Here is a 20,586-nt window from a genome sequence, read left to right on the forward strand (position 1 = left end):
TTTTAATTTTTAAAAAAGCATAATTTGACCAAAAATGTTATGTTAAAATTCCCTACGATTAGAGTAAGAAATAATAAATGTAAAGTATAATAAACTTTATTATAACAAAACTGTAGTTTATATAAAATGCCATTACAATATCGTTATAATAATATTACATAGAATATAATATTGTAAACAACTGGATAATAATATAATTATACAAAGATTATGTAAACAACTGGATATGGGTACCGAAATCTATGGCTTTACCCGTCTCATCATCCATACCAAAATGTTATAATATATCTATTTCAAATGTCGACAAAGCCAAGTGAAAGCGGAAGTGGTAAGTGTTAGCAATACACGACTATCGGTAGATTAATGACAATATTTTTTTTTCTTCAAAAAAATATTGGCCACTACTGAATGGACCTATGAAGGTAAGAATTGATTCTCTAACGGCCCAATATACTATCTACAGATAGAGATAAATTACTACCTTCTACTGTCATTAATTAGCTGTCAATAATCTGAAGCTGTCCCAAACGTATAATTTTGATAAGAAGTTTTACTTTAATACTTTATTCTTAACTGTCTTCAGTATTAACACTAAAATCATCTGCATTGTCATCTAAATCATTATGTACTGACGTGGTTCCAGATATACAATCATCAAATTTTATTCCAATCAATTTTTCGACACAACTTGTATAATCATTTGATAAGTGATAACCATTTTCATTTTCTACGATATCTTTTTTGCCAGTGCAGTGTTTGTGGCCTGTTGTATCCTTTAAAGTTTTATTCTTTTGGGATTGGTGCGCAGAATATGGTGTGTGTTTTGGTAGAACCACGTGAGAGCCGGCGAGACTACTGAGAGATGCATTAATTTGACCTGAAAAATTTGTTTAATGGAAAGTTCAGCCACCAGGGAGGCTTCTTTGCACAGCAAGCCGGCTAGATTATGGGTGCCACAAAGGCGACAATTTCTGCCGTGAGGCAGAGATGTGTAAGCATTATTGTGTTTCGGTCTGAAGGGCGCTGTAGCTAGTGAAAATACTGGGCAGAATTTATGAGTTTTTCAAGAATCCTGAGCGGCACTGAATTATGTTAGGCAGGGCGTATCAAATACCACCAGCTGAACGTCCTGCTCGTCTCATCCCTTATTGTTGTAAAAAATATGACATAAGTATTTAGATAGCACATAGCAAAACTAGATTTCTTATGGAAAAGGAAGACAAACAAGCATATTAGTGTTGTTAAGTGATCACTGTCGCCTACTATGTATTTATTTTTAATATTATTATATTTTAAAATCTATTATTCTTAAGAATAATACACTTGTTCAAACACTCATATGTGTACAGTATGTTTACAATATGTAAGAACTAGTTAAAGTAGAAAAATCATCTTAATATATTAGTTTTGAGATAATATACGACTTTTACCGGCCTATAGTCGGCATCCCTGAAGGTCCTGTGGTCATCAATTACCAGTCCGATCGTCTTCAGAGTCACTTCGCTTTATGTTACTGGGATTGCGTTTAACGTCACAACATATTGTTACTGTTAAGGCCAGATGAATATCGGTATTAGGTATAAAATAAAGCCGTCCAACACGGAAACATTGATTTCTATTCATCTTCCTTTGATGCATTCCATTCAGAAAAGGTTGCTGTAACATATTTACACATTACAACATTGATTATACATAATTAATTTGTAGCAAAATTCATGGACGACTTGGACACTTGAACCTGAGAATTGAACAACACATACCAAAATTTGGTTTGAAACTCGGTCGGCTGGCTCAGTTGATAAGAGCACTCAGACGGAACCCTAGAGGCGTGGGCTTAAGTCCCGCATCGTCCATGAATTTTTGTATAAATTAAATTTGTATACTTAAATTGCAGAAGTGAGAGAAAAATATCAGTTAAAAATAACAAACTATATGGGTAGTGGTTGCCATCCATTAAGAAATATTTAGCAGTAGTATTATAAGTCACGTTCCCGCAGGGTCCAGGCAACATCCGTAACTTCTACATCGCCTGCCAGGCGCCACTCTCCAACACCGTGGTGGACTTCTGGCGGATGATCTGGGAACAGAACTCGCGGACCATCGTGATGCTCACAGAGTACATGGAAAGTGGAGTAGTAAGTTTTATTTAAATGTAATTAATATGCCCTGCCCATTACAATGCAGTGCCACTCAGGATTCTTGAAAAATACAAAAATTCTGAGCGGCAATACAATTGCCTTCAGAATCACCTTGAGACATAAGATGTTTAGTCTCATTTGCCTAGTAATTTCACTAGCTACGGTGCCCTTCAGAACGAAACATGTTAAAGTTATTTGCTTTTGATTTGATTACACATTACGGTTTCACGGCAGAATAAGGCGCCGTTGTGGTACCCTTAATACAGGCGGTATCCTGTGTTTTTTTTTTGAGAGGAGGAAATACGGTTACGTATTTACGCGCTGGAACGGGGCGTAATATGTCGGACTCGAGTGTCCGCGTAAGCGGACACCCCATACCGACTAAAACCTCCTCTGTGCTGTTAGCAGCCCTGGCTTTCACAGCGAAGTAGGACGTGGGCCGTGGAGGCCGCAAAGACTACGCAACAACAGTCGCGGGGCGTCTCCTAAGGAGACTCGAACCTCAGACCGGCTGTGTGCTTGTGGGAAGGAGAGAGAATGAAAATGAAGATGAAAGATGAAAAGGTGATAAGAACACACTCGCCGGCGAGTGTGGTGATGTTTTGTGTAATGTATGTAAGTGTGTATGTTTTTTTTTTTTCTGATGGGAAAAATACTTTTACGTATCATAAGATCAAGATCGTATTGATCTCGTATGTCGGGCTCGGTTTGAAGGCCAATACCGACTAAAAAACCGCCTCTTCTTCTATCTCGTTAGCCCCCATGGAATCGCCGCAAGGCATTTCTTCACGGGGGGAGAATCTAGCTTTTGCTCTTTCCAACTAAAAACTATAAATTTACTACAGTGGCTTTTCTTGCCCTCTCTAACCTACGCCTACTACTACCTACTGTCTTCTCCCATTTGTCCCGAGCGGTTATGTATCGATGGCATTTAAAAAATACATGATTCGCATCTTCGATTGCGTCTGTGCAGTTTGGGCAATCTGGGGAGTCCTCGTGTTTAAATCTGTGGAGGTACTGTCTGTAACAGTGTTAGGTGATAGTGGTCAGGTAGTAGTTAACCTCCCCATGCTTGCGGTTAACCCATGGCGCAATTTCGGGTATCAGGCGGTAGGTCCAACGTCCCTTACTTGAAGTACTCCAGCGTTCTTGCCATCTTTGCAAACTCTTCTGTTTTTGTTTGCTTTTGAGTAAGTGTGTATGTATGTGTTTATGATTGTATGTATGTGTGTTTGTATGTATGTACGTAGTGTAAATGTTTGTGTGCATGTATGTTTGTGTTTGTGTCTGTTTGTGGAGTGTGTTTGTGATTGTGTAAGTGGTGTATGTCAGTCCGTCAGTCAGTCCGTGTGTGAGTGAGTGTAGTGAAGCGATTACAGGACGAGGACTAACGTCTCGTCGGGTATCAAAACAATGTTTGGTGTATCTAGGGTGCGGGCCGCTGGCCATCGTCAGAGCGACGAGTGCAAGTGGTTTGCGGTGGTTGACCGCGCCTACGCCTGCGAAGGCGGTGTGTGCGTGTCTGTGTCGGTGTTTGTGTGGGTGTCGCGTTCGCGATGGTGATGTCGTCATCCGGGTCTACCGTTACGTGTCTGGGACGTCTTATTGGGTTGAGACTATGGTGAAGGGGGGTGTACCCGCATGCCTTCCTAACCAAGACGTTGGGATGGTTAGGCGCCTTGTCAAAGAAGCGTCGCGAGATCTCTTTAAAGTGTTGAGCTATCGTCGGAAGCTCTAGGTCGCGGTGAAGGTCAACGTTTCGGATGAACCACGGGGCTCCGGTTGCCATGCGCGTGAATTTATTTTGAACTACTTGCAAACGACGTAAGTAGCTCGGTCGGGTTTGCGCGAAAACGACGCTTGCGTATGACAGTATGGGCCGTACGATGGTTTTGTACAGCGTCACTTTGTTTGAGCGGAAGTTTGCTTCGCCCACACACAAGTGGATAAAGGCGACTGAGGACAAATCGGGCTCTATTGCATACCGTATCAATATGTTTCTTGAAGTTCATATTGCTGTTGAACGTGACTCCTAAGTATTTGTAATCCTTCACCCACGGTATGGGTGTTTCATACAATTTAATGACGTCGGTCGGTCGTTTTTTAGCGCGGATGCTATTCGCGTTACCGAAGAGTACCGCTGCACTCTTGGTGGGGTTCACTTCAATCCGCCATTTTCTGAACCAGTTGCCTAGTTCATCGACGGCGGCTTGAAGCACTTTAATGTTCCTGCTCAAGGTTGAGCGGTTCAATAGAGCGGAGCCAAAGTAGAGTGCCGTATCGTCAGCGTACTGAGGGAGCTGGACACTCGGAAACTTGGGAATGACGCTCGTGAAGAGCGAGAAAAGAGTGGGAGAGAGGACTGAACCCTGTGGCACGCCAGACCTGATGGGTCTGGGTGAGGATAGGGTGCCCTCTACTCGATATCGGAAGGAGCGATCAGTAAGGTAGGCTCGTATGATGCGCACGAGCCTGTCTGGCAATCCCAGTTGATACAGCTTGAATACTAAGCCGTTGTGCCATACCTTGTCGAATGCCTTCGCGACATCGAAAAACACGGCTGCCGTGGTAGCGTGAAGTTGACGCCGTACGAGAATGTACTCGGTGAGTCGGTGAGCCTGCTGGGGACACGAGTGAGCGGTTCTGAATCCGAACTGTATGTCGGGTATCAGGTTGAGCTCCGCGATGTAATGATTAAGACGCGCGAGAATTTATCTTTCGTAAAGTTTCCCGATCGAGTTAATTAAGTTAATAGGCCTATAGCTACTCGGATTAGGTTTTCGGATACCGATAACAATGGAATCCTTCCATTGTTCGGGGAACGCGCTATTAGACAATAGAATATTAAAAATGGTAACCAATAAAAATAATAAGAGTCGAGGGTAGGATTTTAAGAACCCTATTGCTTATAGTGTCGGGCCCCGGGGCCTTCTTGGAGTGAAGCTCCTAAATAATTAGCTTCACCTCTTCGTAAGAAGTGGGTTTTATTACATCGCCTGAAGGGCTCAGAGCGGAGCGACGTTCAACTTCACGATCAACTTCGTCAACGTGTGTCTGGTCGGCTGCTGCATTTGGAGAGCACTGACTCTCGAGACTATCGGCGAGGCATTCAGCCTTCTCATCGTCATCGAGCGCCGGCTGCAGTGCCGGTCTGTCCAAAGGAGGCATGACAGTGGGCGGCTCCTGTTTGAACGCGCGAGGCAGCTTCCAGAAAGCCACATGTGATGGCTTAAGGTTGCCGAGCAAGCGGTCCCAACGTTCGCCGCGGAGTTCCGCGATACGTTCCCGTACCACCCGCTGTAGGTAGCGGAGGTTGCGCCTATTCTCGACCGACGGATACCTATCGTAAAGTCTAGTGGCTCTGTGCTTCTGTGTAAGTAAGTTCCTGACCTCTTTAGGCAGGTTTAGGCGATGCGGTTGCATCGTCGGAACCTGCCTGGAGCAGGCCTTGATCCTATTCTGTATATGTGACGTCACATGAGAGATAGCACTGTGAGCCGTGTCGACCGAGTCGATGACGTCAGGTATAAGGTCAAGGTCGTCGGACTTGATAGACTCGAGATCCTTTTCCAGCCGTTGCCAGTCGATCACTGTTTTCGTCGGTGGTTGAAAGTTAACCGGTGGGCCTAGATTTAGGACGACGGGCCGGTGGTCTGACTCTAATTCGTGAAAATTCGCGGTAGTTTGCAGGGTTTCCTTCGGCACCACAGAGCACGCATGCCGGAGGCTCCGCGCACACTGTAGGGCCGGTGCACTCAGGAGTTCCATGGTTGCCAAGACACTTGACGCAGCGAGGTTTCTCCTCGCAGTTGCGGGCAGAGTGGCCATATAACTGGCAGCGATTGCACTGCCCTGGACCGCCGCTTTTGTGCGGAGCCTCCACATTGATGCCGTGTAGAGAGCACACGGCCTTCAGATTGAATATCGCCTTGCCCTCCTTAGTGAGGTCGAGAACCACCAGCACCAGGTTCAGCGGCGACCTATCAATTCGTTTGTGCATGCGATGGACTTCATTCACAGGGTAGCCCTGCTCTTTGAGGTCAGCGTGGATCTCTTTAATGTCGAGTTCCTTTGGGATGTTCCTAAGAACGACCCGCAGTTTTTTGTCCTCAGGGAGGGCGTACGTGTGGAAGCCAACACATAGCTCCCTGAGTATAGATGTTAGGTATGCTGTGCAAAGCAGCCCCGTTATGCCCCGGGGAAGCACAGGGCTCTTATTAAGGTTTTGTAAGGATAACCAATGGGAAGTAAATAACTAAAGCTTTGCTGGCAAACCGTCTGTACTTGTGTCAATTAGCTGTATATTATAAACCTCAATAGTAAGAACATAGACTAAGGGTTTACTAGCGTATAGAAGAGCTGTAAATGTGTGTTTTAGATAGTGATTTAATATTCAAAATACTATGGAGCTAATATCAAGCGTGGCTGACTGTTTACAACTTGTCAATCAAAATTTGGTTACAGTTATAATAGAATCACTTACCTTTTCTATCTATTTATAGGTCCTAAAGAAACGTCAAGAGAAAAACATCAAGAAATAATAATTTGAACTTCTGCATCTCAATATAATCTTTTCATGTTCATTCACCTTTCAAAGGGAAAGCTTAGCGGTCGAGATATTGTTAGTCTCTTTGTCTTTGGTACATAGTTTCTTCCGTTTTTATTCAAACATGATGAAGTTATAATATTTGAGTCAATGTTCTCAAAATTAATAAAATAATTTTTCAGGAAAAATGTTACGAATATCTTCCACCTTCTGAGATTTCTGACAACAGACGAACATTCGGTCAGTTCCAAGTAATCCTGAAGAAACGGGAACAGCAAGACAAGTATGCCATCTCCAGCGTCCAGCTGATCAACTTGGCTACCAGAACTTGGCGGGAGGTGACACACCTGTGGTACTTCTGGCCGGCCAAGGGTGTACCGGAGGATTACGACTCTGTTATTGACTTCTTGTCAGAAATGAGGAGTTATATGAAAATATCTCAGACTGCTAAGGAGTACGATGAAGAAGGTACGACCTTACTGTACATAACACTTTTCACAATGAGCTAGCTAACTTGATAAAGTACTTTTAAGCTTTTTATGTGAGTGTTAACGAAAAACGTAACTTTAGGTTCGTATGATGGAGAAATTCGTGAGATCCTGTTATCATTTTGATGAGTTTATCGACACACCCTTTGTTCAAAACGTGTCTAACGTACCAGGGTATATTAACCCTGAGGATTTTGTTTTGGAAACGTTGAATGATTTGAAGATAACTATGGACAGCTATAAGTCTCACATACATGACACTACATCATACCGTCTTTGCCGATAAATATATCTCCGTTTTGTCACGCAAAGCAGAATCTTATTCTCAGCTAAATGATTCTGCAATGCCTTAGGCGTTAATAAAATGCTATGTCAATCTTATCTCATGGAAACTATACATTTAGATATTTATAAATTTTTATCATTTCTAGGTATAGAAGTAATCTACGAGGACCAAAGCCGTTCATCCTACAACAACCTATCCAAGCTGAGGAGTGAGGATCATGCAGGGAATGGAGTCAACGTGTATTCTCCCGCAAAAGCTGAGGAGGTACTGCGGAGGGGGTACGGGACAAATGGGACTCTGGGAAAGATGAAAGTGGCTTCTGAACTTGAAGGTATGAATGTGCATATTTTATAACCCACATGGCTCGTTAAAATTACCATATTTGTAATGCTATCACAGCTGCTTTTTAAGTAGAGTGATAGTTAGTAATGGGACCTAACATGTCTCAAGGTGACGAGCACAATTGTAGTGCAGCTCAGAATTTTTGGATTTTCAAGAATCCTAAGCGGTACTGCATTGTAATGGGTAGGGCGTATCAATAAGCATCAGCTGAACGTCCTGCTCGTATCGTCCCTTGTTGTCATAAAAAATATTTTTTACTTTGAGCCTAAGGGAATTTCGCAAATTGAAAGCATTATTTCGTTAATATTATTAGATTTGTTTAAGTTAGCGTATTTTACAAAACTTTTTCTTTATTTTATTTAAACTGTACTTTAGTGGAAGTAACTGAACTAGAAGACTTGGCTTTATTTAATATTTTTATAGAAGAGAAGGAATATACTCGAATCACCAAAGCGTTGCAGACTTTATAAAAAGTCAAATAAACGTCTGATGAATTCGAAAAACAAACACACATTGGAATGTGGCGGGTGAGGATCGAACCCCGGGCAACGAAATGAAAGTAGACGGTTCTAATTATTGGGCCACCGAAGCTTTTGGCTTAAAAAGCTAAGCTAGAATTGATTTTATATTTCAAATTCTGTCACGTGCTGATAAGGTCATATTTCTTCAACATACATTTTAATGGAAAACGATCAGGCGCGTCACCTTATGGTATGAGAGCACCAGGGTAATCACACCAACCCACCTTTGAGTTGCCACTTTTGTAGTGTTCCTCACCAGGGGGTCTGTCCGTTTGTCAGTCGTGGGCTTCGGTTGTTAATATCGCAAAGATATTAACAACCGAAGTTTTTGACAGTGTTTTACTATGACCGCTATAATAACAAATAATTAAAACCAATATGACGAATCCCATAAAAACCCTTACTTTTTTATTAATATTATTAATTATCCCAGAATATTGTTCTCATCTCTTGGAGGGCGCTTCTCAGTACCAGCTTTTTCTATTTGCATACAACACAGAGCGGCTCGAATCATCGACGATCAAGGCTTGGTCTTTTGGCGTTGCGTAGCGATGTGGGTTCTCTCTGCATCTTTTACAGCATTTATCATCGCAGCAGCCGAATTGCACCACTGGTCATTACGTTATAATGTGAAATTCCAACCGCATCATAGCATTCTACAACCGCACTTTGTAGAATCAATTCCCGGCTGCACATTTCCCGAATCGATACGACTTAGGGAACTTCAAGATAAGAGCATATTCACAACTTAAAGGCTGGCAACGCATCTATTGACCCTTGGTGTTGCGGATTTCCATGGGTGGTTACCTCACTACTTCTCATTACGCGAGCCTTACTTGTGCCTCCTTATATAAAGAAAACCCACGCACTTGACGAGTTTTTCGTACGAACGTAACGAAAGTACCCCACGTCATGACGTCACATTATGTTTCCAGGTGTTCGTCCTTGCGTCGTGGTGTGCGCGTCAGGAGCCGGCAGAAGTGCAGCAATAATAGCCGCGGACATTTGTGCGCGCGCGCTGGTCGCCGGCGCCGCAGACCTGCCGCGGACTGTGCGGGCACTCCGCACACAGAGACCGCACTCCATATCTAACAGACATCATTACATTTTCTTGTATAAGGTCAGTATAAAAATCCTACCTTCACTAGAATTTATTTGTTGTTCTAAGATGACTTTGTTGACATTTTAGCATTTGTCTAGCCTCTTCAAATATTTCATACGTTACCGCACTAACCAGAATTCAGTCCAGACCGGTTTTCTCGGTGCAAAATTGATAAGGATTTGTTTAGGACGATATATTTTTCAATATATACACCCTATGCTAAATTGATTCACTACAACAAGCGTAATTGTAGACTTTTATGTTGTATATAGTTGGGTTAGGTTCTGCCTATGCAAAAAAAGTTAGACTGATAACAGATGTATGATTGGCCTTAAATCAAGTTTAGCCGGATAAAATATTAATTTTAGGCTACCAATATTAGGCTAATAAATAAGAGCATAACTGGAATACCTAATATAAATTAACTAGGTATTTTAAATCTCTTCTAAGTCGATACGCCGTAGATACAATTGTAATGGTTGCTATGAACAAAACTCTAGATTCTAAAGGACACATTAGTGTCTCACATTAAATTTGCCGCCATCTCTTGAGAGAGGTCATTCATGTTCACTCCTGCACAGGACCGCAGATGGAGAGAGATTTGATTTGGTCTGTCCATCTCATGACCTTCAGCGCAGTCTAGTGCCTCCCTCTTTCCCCTAGACTAAAACAAGTTCTATGAACTGGCCGTATCACGTTGATACGTGTCTAAAGGAGGCAATTATGCGGGAATATAATGTAGTAGATAAACGCTAATTGATTCGTACTTTCTGGATTATCAAGGCATATGTGCGAAATACCTTCAAGAATCATTTTCCTGCACCACATTTCCGGATTGTCTAGCTTTTCCCTTGCCAAGTCTTGCAATGTCCACTTTACAGCACTATAAAAAGATTTGTACAAATAGACCAGTTTATATCACATGAAATAATTCATTTCAAACGAATAACATGAATGACCGGTTCACGTTTGGATCATTACTCGGTTGCTCTCACCTGTCTGGTCTGTACCACACAGTATCAGCTCCAACGATTTGACGTTGACTTGTCTTGACCTCGTGTAAATGCAATTATACTCTCACGTCTACTATTGAAACATAGACGTCAATTTAATTCAGCTGTATGTGAACACATAACAGACCATCCTAACCATTAGATCCGGTTCAACCAACCAAATGTTTTGGTAGAAGAGAATAGATTTCTCTCAAAACTGATACGTGAAGCCATCGAAATTAGAAAACACCCAAATTTCAATAGAGAAAACGGTCTAACATTATGTAACACCTGGGATTCAATAATCTCTAAATTAAAACCCATAACTACACATACCAAAAAAGAAAAGGATAAAAGTCAGTACATTTTGCCGAAAAACCATCTTTCTACAGCAAATACCACCTCTGAGGCAATAAATGGCGTTAAACTTCATAATGATAACTATGATAAATAGTGTCTGACTCATTTCATCTGCAGTCCCACTTGGTCCCACTGAAAACGAGATCAGGAAAGGTCTTGAAATATTGGTTAACTAAAATAAAATTGTAACTTTTACGCAAAATCTAATGTAAAAACAGTTACAATTACACGCGTTTTAATCCTTTAAAAGTGTTTTATTTAAGTCTATTATTGAACTATTTATATTATTGTTAGATTCAAGAATTACGTTTATTATTTTATTTTATTTGCAGCTCCTGAGTGAGTACGGGAACAGGCTATTGGGTGGTGTCGACAACATATAAAGAGAAAATAGAACCAGTTCGTTAATTAATTATTTGATAAGTATTAGTTCGAAAATATGTAGTATGAATTTGCAGCGATATCAAAATAAGACTAAATGAGTTTTTGAATTTATAATATTTACTGTAAAATTTATCAGATTTTTAATATATATCACTTATGTGGTGTTTTCGGATAACATCATTGAATATGACATAAGATCGATAGTGCAGTGCCACCTGTGTTGAGCTTTAGGCAAGCAACCGATGTTTCAGTTTGAAATATCAAAATTAGAGCTTTTTCCTAATTGCGTAAGATGAAAGTTTATACCAAACAACCATGTTTTTGTCTGCCTGTGGGTTGCCGATCGGCTGGACCGATTTTTATGGGACTTTACGAACAGAAATTCAACCCTGATAATGGGTTTATACGACTCAATAGTTATGAAATCACATAAACAAGATTAACGCGAAAATACGGTGGAATATACATATTCTTAATCTGGTAAATTTTTCAGTACGACAATGACAAGCAAACCATTGGACCAAAGGATATTTACTAGGATCTCTTATGACATGTAGGATATTTATTATTATTACAATCTATATACCAACAATGTATTTCTACCTAGCATGCATCAAAATACTGTAGCATTTATATTATTCATTGTAAACAATGTCTATATAAAGCTTGTACTTTTACTCTGCTCTATTTGGCTAGAAGCGCCCTCTAGCGACCCTTAGAGCTAAAACACGAGTTACGACGTCGACTAACAATACAAATAGATGGCGCTTCTTTCTTATTTCATTCGCATGAATTTTTCGATAGCAACGCCATCTCTAATTGGAAAATAAAAAGACTTTTATATAAATTTAGAATTTTTACAATATTAGATTTATTTCATAGTTTTAATTAGATATAGATATATTATATATTATTTGTTATACAGCGAACAATTTTATTTTGTTGATTGTTATAGTACTAATGTTAAGAATATTATCTAGATTATAATGGAACATAATAAATAATTAATTATAAATTATATGTTAAAAGAGAAAAATTATAGATATAGTTCTATGCAATAGATAGGTTAGGTTATATTTTATAATGTGATTATGTGAGTCATTTTTATTCTGCGCTTTTGCGCTCCAACAATTTTTCATCTTAATACTTATATTATATCTTAATATATTTAAATTACGTGACACGTTGTTTGTACGCAATGGAATCCTAAACTAATGAACGGATTTTAATGGGGATTACTTCATGGAGTGCAGTTTGGTCCAACTTGAGAGATAGGATAGTTTTTATTTCGATTTGGGACCCATAATTATTATTATTTTTAATATTTGTTTTGTATGGACATATTTTCTATGAGAGAATTTTGTGACGCACAGTTTGACAGTTCCGCTGTGAAATAATTTTATTAAACACTTAAAACAACATGGAGCATTTTTTACGAAATAATTCTTGATGTTTTGAAATATTATTGGCAAATTCCTATAAAACAGTATTGTTTTTTATCATCTACGGAACAACTTCCGTCGGGTCAGCTAGTTACGTATATTTTCTTGAATAATTATGGCAAATTTTATAAATAGCACAAAATACTACATAATTACTACACTACACTACGTTAATTTCCGACTCCTTCCTTTAGTTCGAACTTTTTTTTAATTTTAATATCCTTCCATCAAATATGTACTGAATTAAGCATCCATTAACAAGACAGGAAGAAAGTAGTAGGAGTCCACTTAAATCCACACCTATTACTACACTACCCTACTCGGAAATATAAAATGATCGCAATCTCATTTAAGTATTTTAATAAAAGTCAACCTTATTACCTAATGTCTCTTAATATATTGCTCCGCGATACTGACTTTCTGTTATACTATTACTAATAAAATCGTGATGAATAGCCCAGTCTTGGGGTGCTAGTCTCGCAATTTCAAAATAGTTGAAGTTAAGTTTCGAAGTTAAGCTTGGATAGGTCCAAGTTTTGTTATAGATTGGTATTCTCCTATGATTTCCCTAGAACGCTCGCTCGAAGTTACTAATATGTTCTAAGAAAAATAAAATACTTCTACTACTGTTAAAAGGGTTACCTATGCTCTATTATATATCTACTAGGAGTCAAAATTTTGCAAAATAACCATCTCCCAACAATTGACGTTCTATCTTGTTACGTCAATAGGTACGCATAGTGCAATTTCCCTAAATCGGAACGTAACTTCATCACAATCGTATCGTTAATTTTTTTTGTGTTATTGTCGTAACTAACAGTTCAGTTAACGTTCTAGGGAACTAACGATAGGAGAATACCTATATAATAGAGATAGGAGAAAACGTGGATGAGAATTTAACGTCATTTATTTTGAAATTACGAGAAAGCATCGGAGATCGACTGTTGATGTGTGGCCAACGTGTGGCGACATTATTCATTCTATCAATATTGGCCCAGTGACGATAATAAATATAAATACTCTTTATGAATACCTTACTTATTTTCAAGTACCGTAAATTAGCAACTGGTATGTTCCTACCGAAAGAAAAACACTCTGTTGCCTTGCAGCTGGTATTTAATTTAAAACCTACACTGAAGCATTTTACCGCTTGCAAGTTGGCTATAGTTCGGCCATATTGGACACAAAAAAGGCCACACGTCTATTTCTGCTACCTATCTTGCCCTTTTTAAAAGCCGTTTCATGTTGTACATATTTTATCGAAGTTTAAATATCATATAATAATATTTCTGCTGTGATTTTAATTGATATTTGAAGTTTCTAATCTTATAATTTTAAGTCATTTTTTAAGTTTTACCGGTTCATCCGTGTGAAATATAATTTAAATCGTTCATTATATTACTTGTTCATCTTGAATTATCATTAACATTATATTATATTTTAAAAAAGTTATAAATTTTCAGATATTAAGATATTAAACTACATCAAATTAATAGGTTAACTATATTTAGATAATATTTCATTTTAAAAGATGTATTCAAGTATCCATGACAATAACTTTGAAATACCAACTGTTTTTAATTTTTAAAAAAGCATAATTTGACCAAAAATGTTATGTTAAAATTCCCTACGATTAGAGTAAGAAATAATAAATGTAAAGTATAATAAACTTTATTATAACAAAACTGTAGTTTATATAAAATGCCATTACAATATCGTTATAATAATATTACATAGAATATAATATTGTAAACAACTGGATAATAATATAATTATACAAAGATTATGTAAACAACTGGATATGGGTACCGAAATCTATGGCTTTACCCGTCTCATCATCCATACCAAAATGTTATAATATATCTATTTCAAATGTCGACAAAGCCAAGTGAAAGCGGAAGTGGTAAGTGTTAGCAATACACGACTATCGGTAGATTAATGACAATATTTTTTTTTCTTCAAAAAAATATTGGCCACTACTGAATGGACCTATGAAGGTAAGAATTGATTCTCTAACGGCCCAATATACTATCTACAGATAGAGATAAATTACTACCTTCTACTGTCATTAATTAGCTGTCAATAATCTGAAGCTGTCCCAAACGTATAATTTTGATAAGAAGTTTTACTTTAATACTTTATTCTTAACTGTCTTCAGTATTAACACTAAAATCATCTGCATTGTCATCTAAATCATTATGTACTGACGTGGTTCCAGATATACAATCATCAAATTTTATTCCAATCAATTTTTCGACACAACTTGTATAATCATTTGATAAGTGATAACCATTTTCATTTTCTACGATATCTTTTTTGCCAGTGCAGTGTTTGTGGCCTGTTGTATCCTTTAAAGTTTTATTCTTTTGGGATTGGTGCGCAGAATATGGTGTGTGTTTTGGTAGAACCACGTGAGAGCCGGCGAGACTACTGAGAGATGCATTAATTTGACCTGAAAAATTTGTTTAATGGAAAGTTCAGCCACCAGGGAGGCTTCTTTGCACAGCAAGCCGGCTAGATTATGGGTGCCACAAAGGCGACAATTTCTGCCGTGAGGCAGAGATGTGTAAGCATTATTGTGTTTCGGTCTGAAGGGCGCTGTAGCTAGTGAAAATACTGGGCAGAATTTATGAGTTTTTCAAGAATCCTGAGCGGCACTGAATTATGTTAGGCAGGGCGTATCAAATACCACCAGCTGAACGTCCTGCTCGTCTCATCCCTTATTGTTGTAAAAAATATGACATAAGTATTTAGATAGCACATAGCAAAACTAGATTTCTTATGGAAAAGGAAGACAAACAAGCATATTAGTGTTGTTAAGTGATCACTGTCGCCTACTATGTATTTATTTTTAATATTATTATATTTTAAAATCTATTATTCTTAAGAATAATACACTTGTTCAAACACTCATATGTGTACAGTATGTTTACAATATGTAAGAACTAGTTAAAGTAGAAAAATCATCTTAAAATTTGATTATCGGAATAAGTACTCAAGTTAAATTAATATATATATAATACTATATTAATAATACTTAAAAATGGTCACACGGTTCGCAATTAAAGCCTTATACATGTGTGAGCGAAGTAAACTCCAGCGAAGTAACCTACCCTTTATATTCTAAAGTATCTCTTACTAATATATATAGATATAGGCCAGCCGCGAAACGCGCAGGAGTTTAAAATCGGGGCTAAATTGCGTAGGGCGCTGATATATGGTACCCCTTCGCTCATTCTTTGTTTTATCAATGTACACACTGCTTAAACCTTATCTATTATATTATAAATGCACGTTATAACGTATATAAAATACTATAAAAAAATATAAAAATATATATAGCTTGACAACCTCTGTTCCACTTATTTGCTTAAAATAGGAGAAACGGATTCCAGATGGCTAAATGTAACTGTGTCAACTTATTAATCACTCCAGAATAAGCGCACATACCAGAACAACTATAGCACAGCTTAAATACTTAATTCAAAACATAAAATTATTACTAATTACTATTACGTATTAAGTACTTACATTGAGAGCCGTTTTGTGTACCTTTGACGTCTTTAAACTGAAAACGACATATAAAATAAATTATTTAAAGTGTGACAATTCTTAATTTATTTCTAGTCATAATAAATCAATTTGATTGAATCTCTATGAAAGGCGATGCAAAAACTTTATTTATCTATTCAGGTGTTAACATAAAACTTGAAAACATGGTGCCGGTCGAGATAGAACTGAGAATCATGAATTACAATTGACGATACGACACAAAGTCTATAACCGTATTTGACACTCAGAATTACTAGTAGTTCTTTAGGTAAAACAAATGAATACAGAAAGCCATGGAGTAGTCTGTTTCTTCTGTTGATGTTAAAGAGAAATGATCAAGATAAAGTCAAATGTTAATAAAAGTCACGCACACAACGCACGCAGTAATCCTGTGATCCTTCTATCTCAAGAGAGTATATTAAATAGGAGTAGAAATATATTTATTCACCACAGGGAGTGACAATAATATAACATATTGCAACAACACTTGGTAAATGGCATGAAGCTACATAATATCACACCACATCTTAATATATATATAAACTAGTGGACCCGACAGACGTTGTCCTGTACACACGTCTAAAATTTGAAAAATCGGTCCAGCCGTTAGGAGTTCACTAACATACACATGAGCAGGAGAATTATGTAATATGGACGGAATTGAGAATATAAACCAATCTCAAATTCATTGAAACAAACAAAAAAATCATCAAAATCGTTCCAGTCGTTTTGGAGGTAGTTTAATTGTGAATCTAAACCATTCTCGAATCCACCTGAACACACACAACAATCTCAAATTCACTGGAACACACAAAAATATCATCAAAATCGGTCCAGCCGTTTAGGAGGTAGTTCAATTGCGAATCTAAACCATCCTCGAATCTACCTGAAGACACACAGAAAGTTTCATCAAAATCGGTCCAGCCGTCTAGGAGGAGTTCAGTGACATACACACGCACACAAGAAATATATATATTAAGATTACGTGACACGTTGTTTGTCCGCGATGGACTACTAGACGGATGACTAATGAACGGATTTTAATGGGGATTACTTCATGGAGTGCAGTTTGGTCCAACTTGAGAGATAGGATAGTTTTTATTTCGATTTGGGACTCATTATTATTTTTATTTTCAATATTTGTTGTATGGACATATTTTCTATGAGAGAATTTAGTGACGCACGGTTTGATGGTTCCGCTGTGAAACAATTTCATTATAACAACAGGGAGTTGATGTTTTGAAATATTATTGGCAAATTCATAAAAAAACAGTATCTTATTTATTATGTACAGAACATCGTTTGTCGGGTCAGCTAGTATATTATAAGGTCAACAAACCGAAGGTAACCTTTGTCTCAAACCCACAAGAATTGTTTCAAAACAAAAGAGAGCCGATGTTCATACCTGTCCACATTTCTTCAGTCCCATACGGAAGCTTTTTTGGATAGCCTCGTGTATTTTCTGCATTTGGGACGAGTCAAGGCTCAATTTTCGTGTCATTTTATTTAATAACGTCGTCTCTTTACCTGAAACACTCATTGTTAAGCTAATATTTATGCCAAGTTATGTTTAATATGTTTGGTATGCAAAAACTACTTATATAAATGCAGTACACGGGTTTATAATGCTTGAATTTTTCTTACCGCTTTCATCACTTCATCTAGGAAAGCATAGCATGTTTTTGACATTGCATGTTGTCACTCTCTACTGGCTGTGGACTTAATACTTGCCCGAGTTTGATGAAACTACCCCTACACTATTCACTGTCCTAACTTGGGTCAACTTTCCGCCTAGTCTAGATGAGGTAAATTTAAAAATTGAATATCCCATATGCCCATGGTATTTAATACTCGTGTCAACCTAAAATTCCAGAGGAAGACATCCTAAGCAAGCGACGAGAAATCTCTTCAAAACCACGTAACATAATAAGTTTATTTTTTTGATGGTAATTGATATGACCTTCCCATTACAATGCAGTGCCGCTCAGGATTCTTGAAAAACTCAAAACTCTCTCTGAGCAGCACTACAATTCCACCCGTCACCTTGAGACATAAGATGTTAGGTCTCATTTGCCCTCCCTTCAGACCGAAACACAGCAATGTTTACACATTTCTGCTTCACGGCAGAAATAGGCGCAGATGTGGTACCCATAATCTAGACACCTTCCTGTGCAAAGGAGCCTGCCACTGGTATTAACAACAAGTTAAGTATTGAAAACAAAGGAACTACCATTATAATTTTGATTCTATAACCTTACAACCTTTCTTATTATCAAAGTAATCCACAATCATCTTCCGCGCTACATCATAATCTTCTTCAAACAGTCCGATCTTCTCTAACTCTTCATCTAATATGGCTTTATTATATTTACATTCACATAGATCATTACACAGTGTGGCTGCTATTGAGATGGAGTCTCGTACATCTAGCAGCGAACGCAAGTACTTTGCTATGAAAAGATTTATGTCATCCGGTTGCTCTCTCAAAACCTTCAAGTAGAAAAGAGATGTCATTTACTAATTTAAACTAAATATAACAATTGTTTCGAGGCATATCTGGCTGTTTATATATTCGGTGTTAGCAAAAGAAGAAACTGAATCAGAATAAATAGGTTAAATAAGACACGCCACAAATTACGATAAAATCTTCACCAGCTGGATTTGTGGCGTTGCTCCACAGTGTGGTTTCCAAGGAACTTTCTTCCAAGTACAACCAAGCTGTGGAATGAGCTTCCAAGAATGGTGTTTCCAGGACTTTACGACATGGGTAGGTTTTGAAGAAGCGCTGCCCCCTTTTAAAAGCCGGCAAAGCTCCTGTGATTCTTCTGATGTAGAATGTCGGTGGCGGTCACATCATCATCAATTAACGATGAACTGCGCTCGTCAAACTAGTGATTTTACTATTATTACTGGTACTCAGTTATGAATGCGAAACTACGTAATTTGCTAATAATGTTTACCTCGACTGCAAATTAGCCAGACGTGCAGGCATACCTACTTTTCTCCACGCTTCGGTACCTACTATGGTGTTTTTATGGAATAGGAGGACAAACGAGCGTACGGGTCACCTGTTGTTAAGTGATCATCGCCGCCCACGTTCTCTTGCAACACCAGAGGAATCACAGGAGCGTTGCCGGCCTTTAAGGAAGGTGTACGCGCTTTTTTTGAAGGTACCCATGTCGTAGTACGTGGAAGAAAGCTCCTTGAAAATTGTACGGTGGAGGACCGCCACACATCCAGATGGTGGGGATGATATCCTAATTTGTGGCGTGTCGAGCAAAGGTGGAATTCGACCTCGTGAATCCGGTAAAACAATTATTATTAGCAAATTAAAATGAAAAAAGATAGAATTTAGTTTTTCGCTTATAACTCACAAACTATTGAAAGGTATTTATGAAGTTTTGCAATATCTCTTTGACATTTCTTAAATAATAGGAAAGGAAAGCTTTAAAGAGGAGGAAATTTACAATAAAAATGTTTCGACTACTACAACTCTATCTCTTATATCTATAATTCAACGCCGAAATTAGGTCTCTGACGGGCGTCACGCTATAGACGCTAAAAGACGGTGTAACGCGTTAAATAGTATAATAAACTAAATGGTATCTTTTCTTATAAAATTTAATTTGCTAGTAAAAACTGCAATAATTATTTATGTACTAATACATAGTGCTCCTTGCGAAACATTTTTCAAGACGTCATTTCGAATCGCATGAGCGGTCGTTTATATTTTTGGGAGTATAAATCAAGAATTAAAACATTTCCGAACTGGTTGATTAGCCTACTAAGTGAGTTTACTACAGCTGGCTGTGTTACTAACAATCAAGTAAGATCTTCTCTAGTAGTAGTAGAAGATATTATTATCGTACTATATAATATTGGAGAATTCATACTTCTCTAGATATATCGGCTACCAGCTCATGTAGTCCCTCGGGCGTCGACATAACACACTCGAAACCGCCAATAGATTTGTGAGATTCATTTTGCATTGTAAATTGTAAATATAAAATTATTATAAACAATAATTATCAAAATATGTTGGTATAACAATATCTGTATCGAAATATTAACGAGTAGGTCATGCCTCACCACAATATACCTAACATTAAAGGATGATAGATTTGATGTTCAAAACATTGTGTATGTTATCCTTAGTTCCTTTATCAAACATATTGATATCTTTTATTTTATTTATTTAAATACAAATTTTCATATTATAATTCAGACTCTTATGTCCGTTTGGCATAAAGTTAGTTATGCATCAAAATATCATAAAATATTATTATATTACACTTTCAGACTAGGCTTCTCAAAGGTGGAATTGTTACTGCCCCCTTATACGGAGGCAACAGTGACCTTCATAGTGAACTTAATCTAATCGTAAAAATCTTAATCAAATATTACGCATTTTTCATGGGGAGAATTCTAAAGAG

At 37.9% G+C, this 20,586-nt stretch overlaps 1 protein-coding gene and 1 long non-coding RNA gene across 7 annotated transcripts in view; one reads left to right on the forward strand and one right to left on the reverse strand.

Moving 5' to 3' along the window:
* The window catches only part of LOC126975491 (serine-rich adhesin for platelets-like), a 130,725-nt gene extending 116,587 nt beyond the window's left edge, over positions 1-14,138 (forward strand). Inside the window, exons 8-12 of one of the 5 annotated variants that reach the window (XM_050823409.1) lie at positions 1,998-2,135; positions 6,867-7,152; positions 7,604-7,789; positions 9,257-9,441; positions 11,108-14,138. In XM_050823409.1, the coding sequence (XP_050679366.1) occupies positions 1,998-2,135; positions 6,867-7,152; positions 7,604-7,789; positions 9,257-9,441; positions 11,108-11,158 (846 nt within the window). In that variant the 3' untranslated portion in view covers positions 11,159-14,138. The remainder of the gene's footprint in view (positions 1-1,997; positions 2,136-6,866; positions 7,153-7,603; positions 7,790-9,256; positions 9,442-11,107) is intronic. The other 4 variants (XM_050823407.1, XM_050823408.1, XM_050823410.1 and 1 more) reach the window with 4 other exon arrangements.
* Positions 81-20,235, reverse strand: LOC126975526 (uncharacterized). Of its 2 annotated transcripts, none has more exons than XR_007731734.1 (5): positions 20,047-20,235; positions 18,415-18,643; positions 17,559-17,680; positions 16,133-16,169; positions 81-877 (listed from the first exon to the last, which is right to left on the reverse strand). It is a non-coding gene; the product is annotated as an uncharacterized LOC126975526 (long non-coding RNA). The 2 variants fall into 2 exon arrangements; XR_007731733.1 differs by lacking the exon at positions 81-877 and adding an exon at positions 14,257-15,053.
* Between the last annotated feature and the right edge of the window lie 351 nt (positions 20,236-20,586).

Source organism: Leptidea sinapis, chromosome 36, assembly GCF_905404315.1.
Source record: "Leptidea sinapis chromosome 36, ilLepSina1.1, whole genome shotgun sequence".
In the NCBI taxonomy this organism is placed as follows: domain Eukaryota; kingdom Metazoa; phylum Arthropoda; class Insecta; order Lepidoptera; family Pieridae; genus Leptidea; species Leptidea sinapis.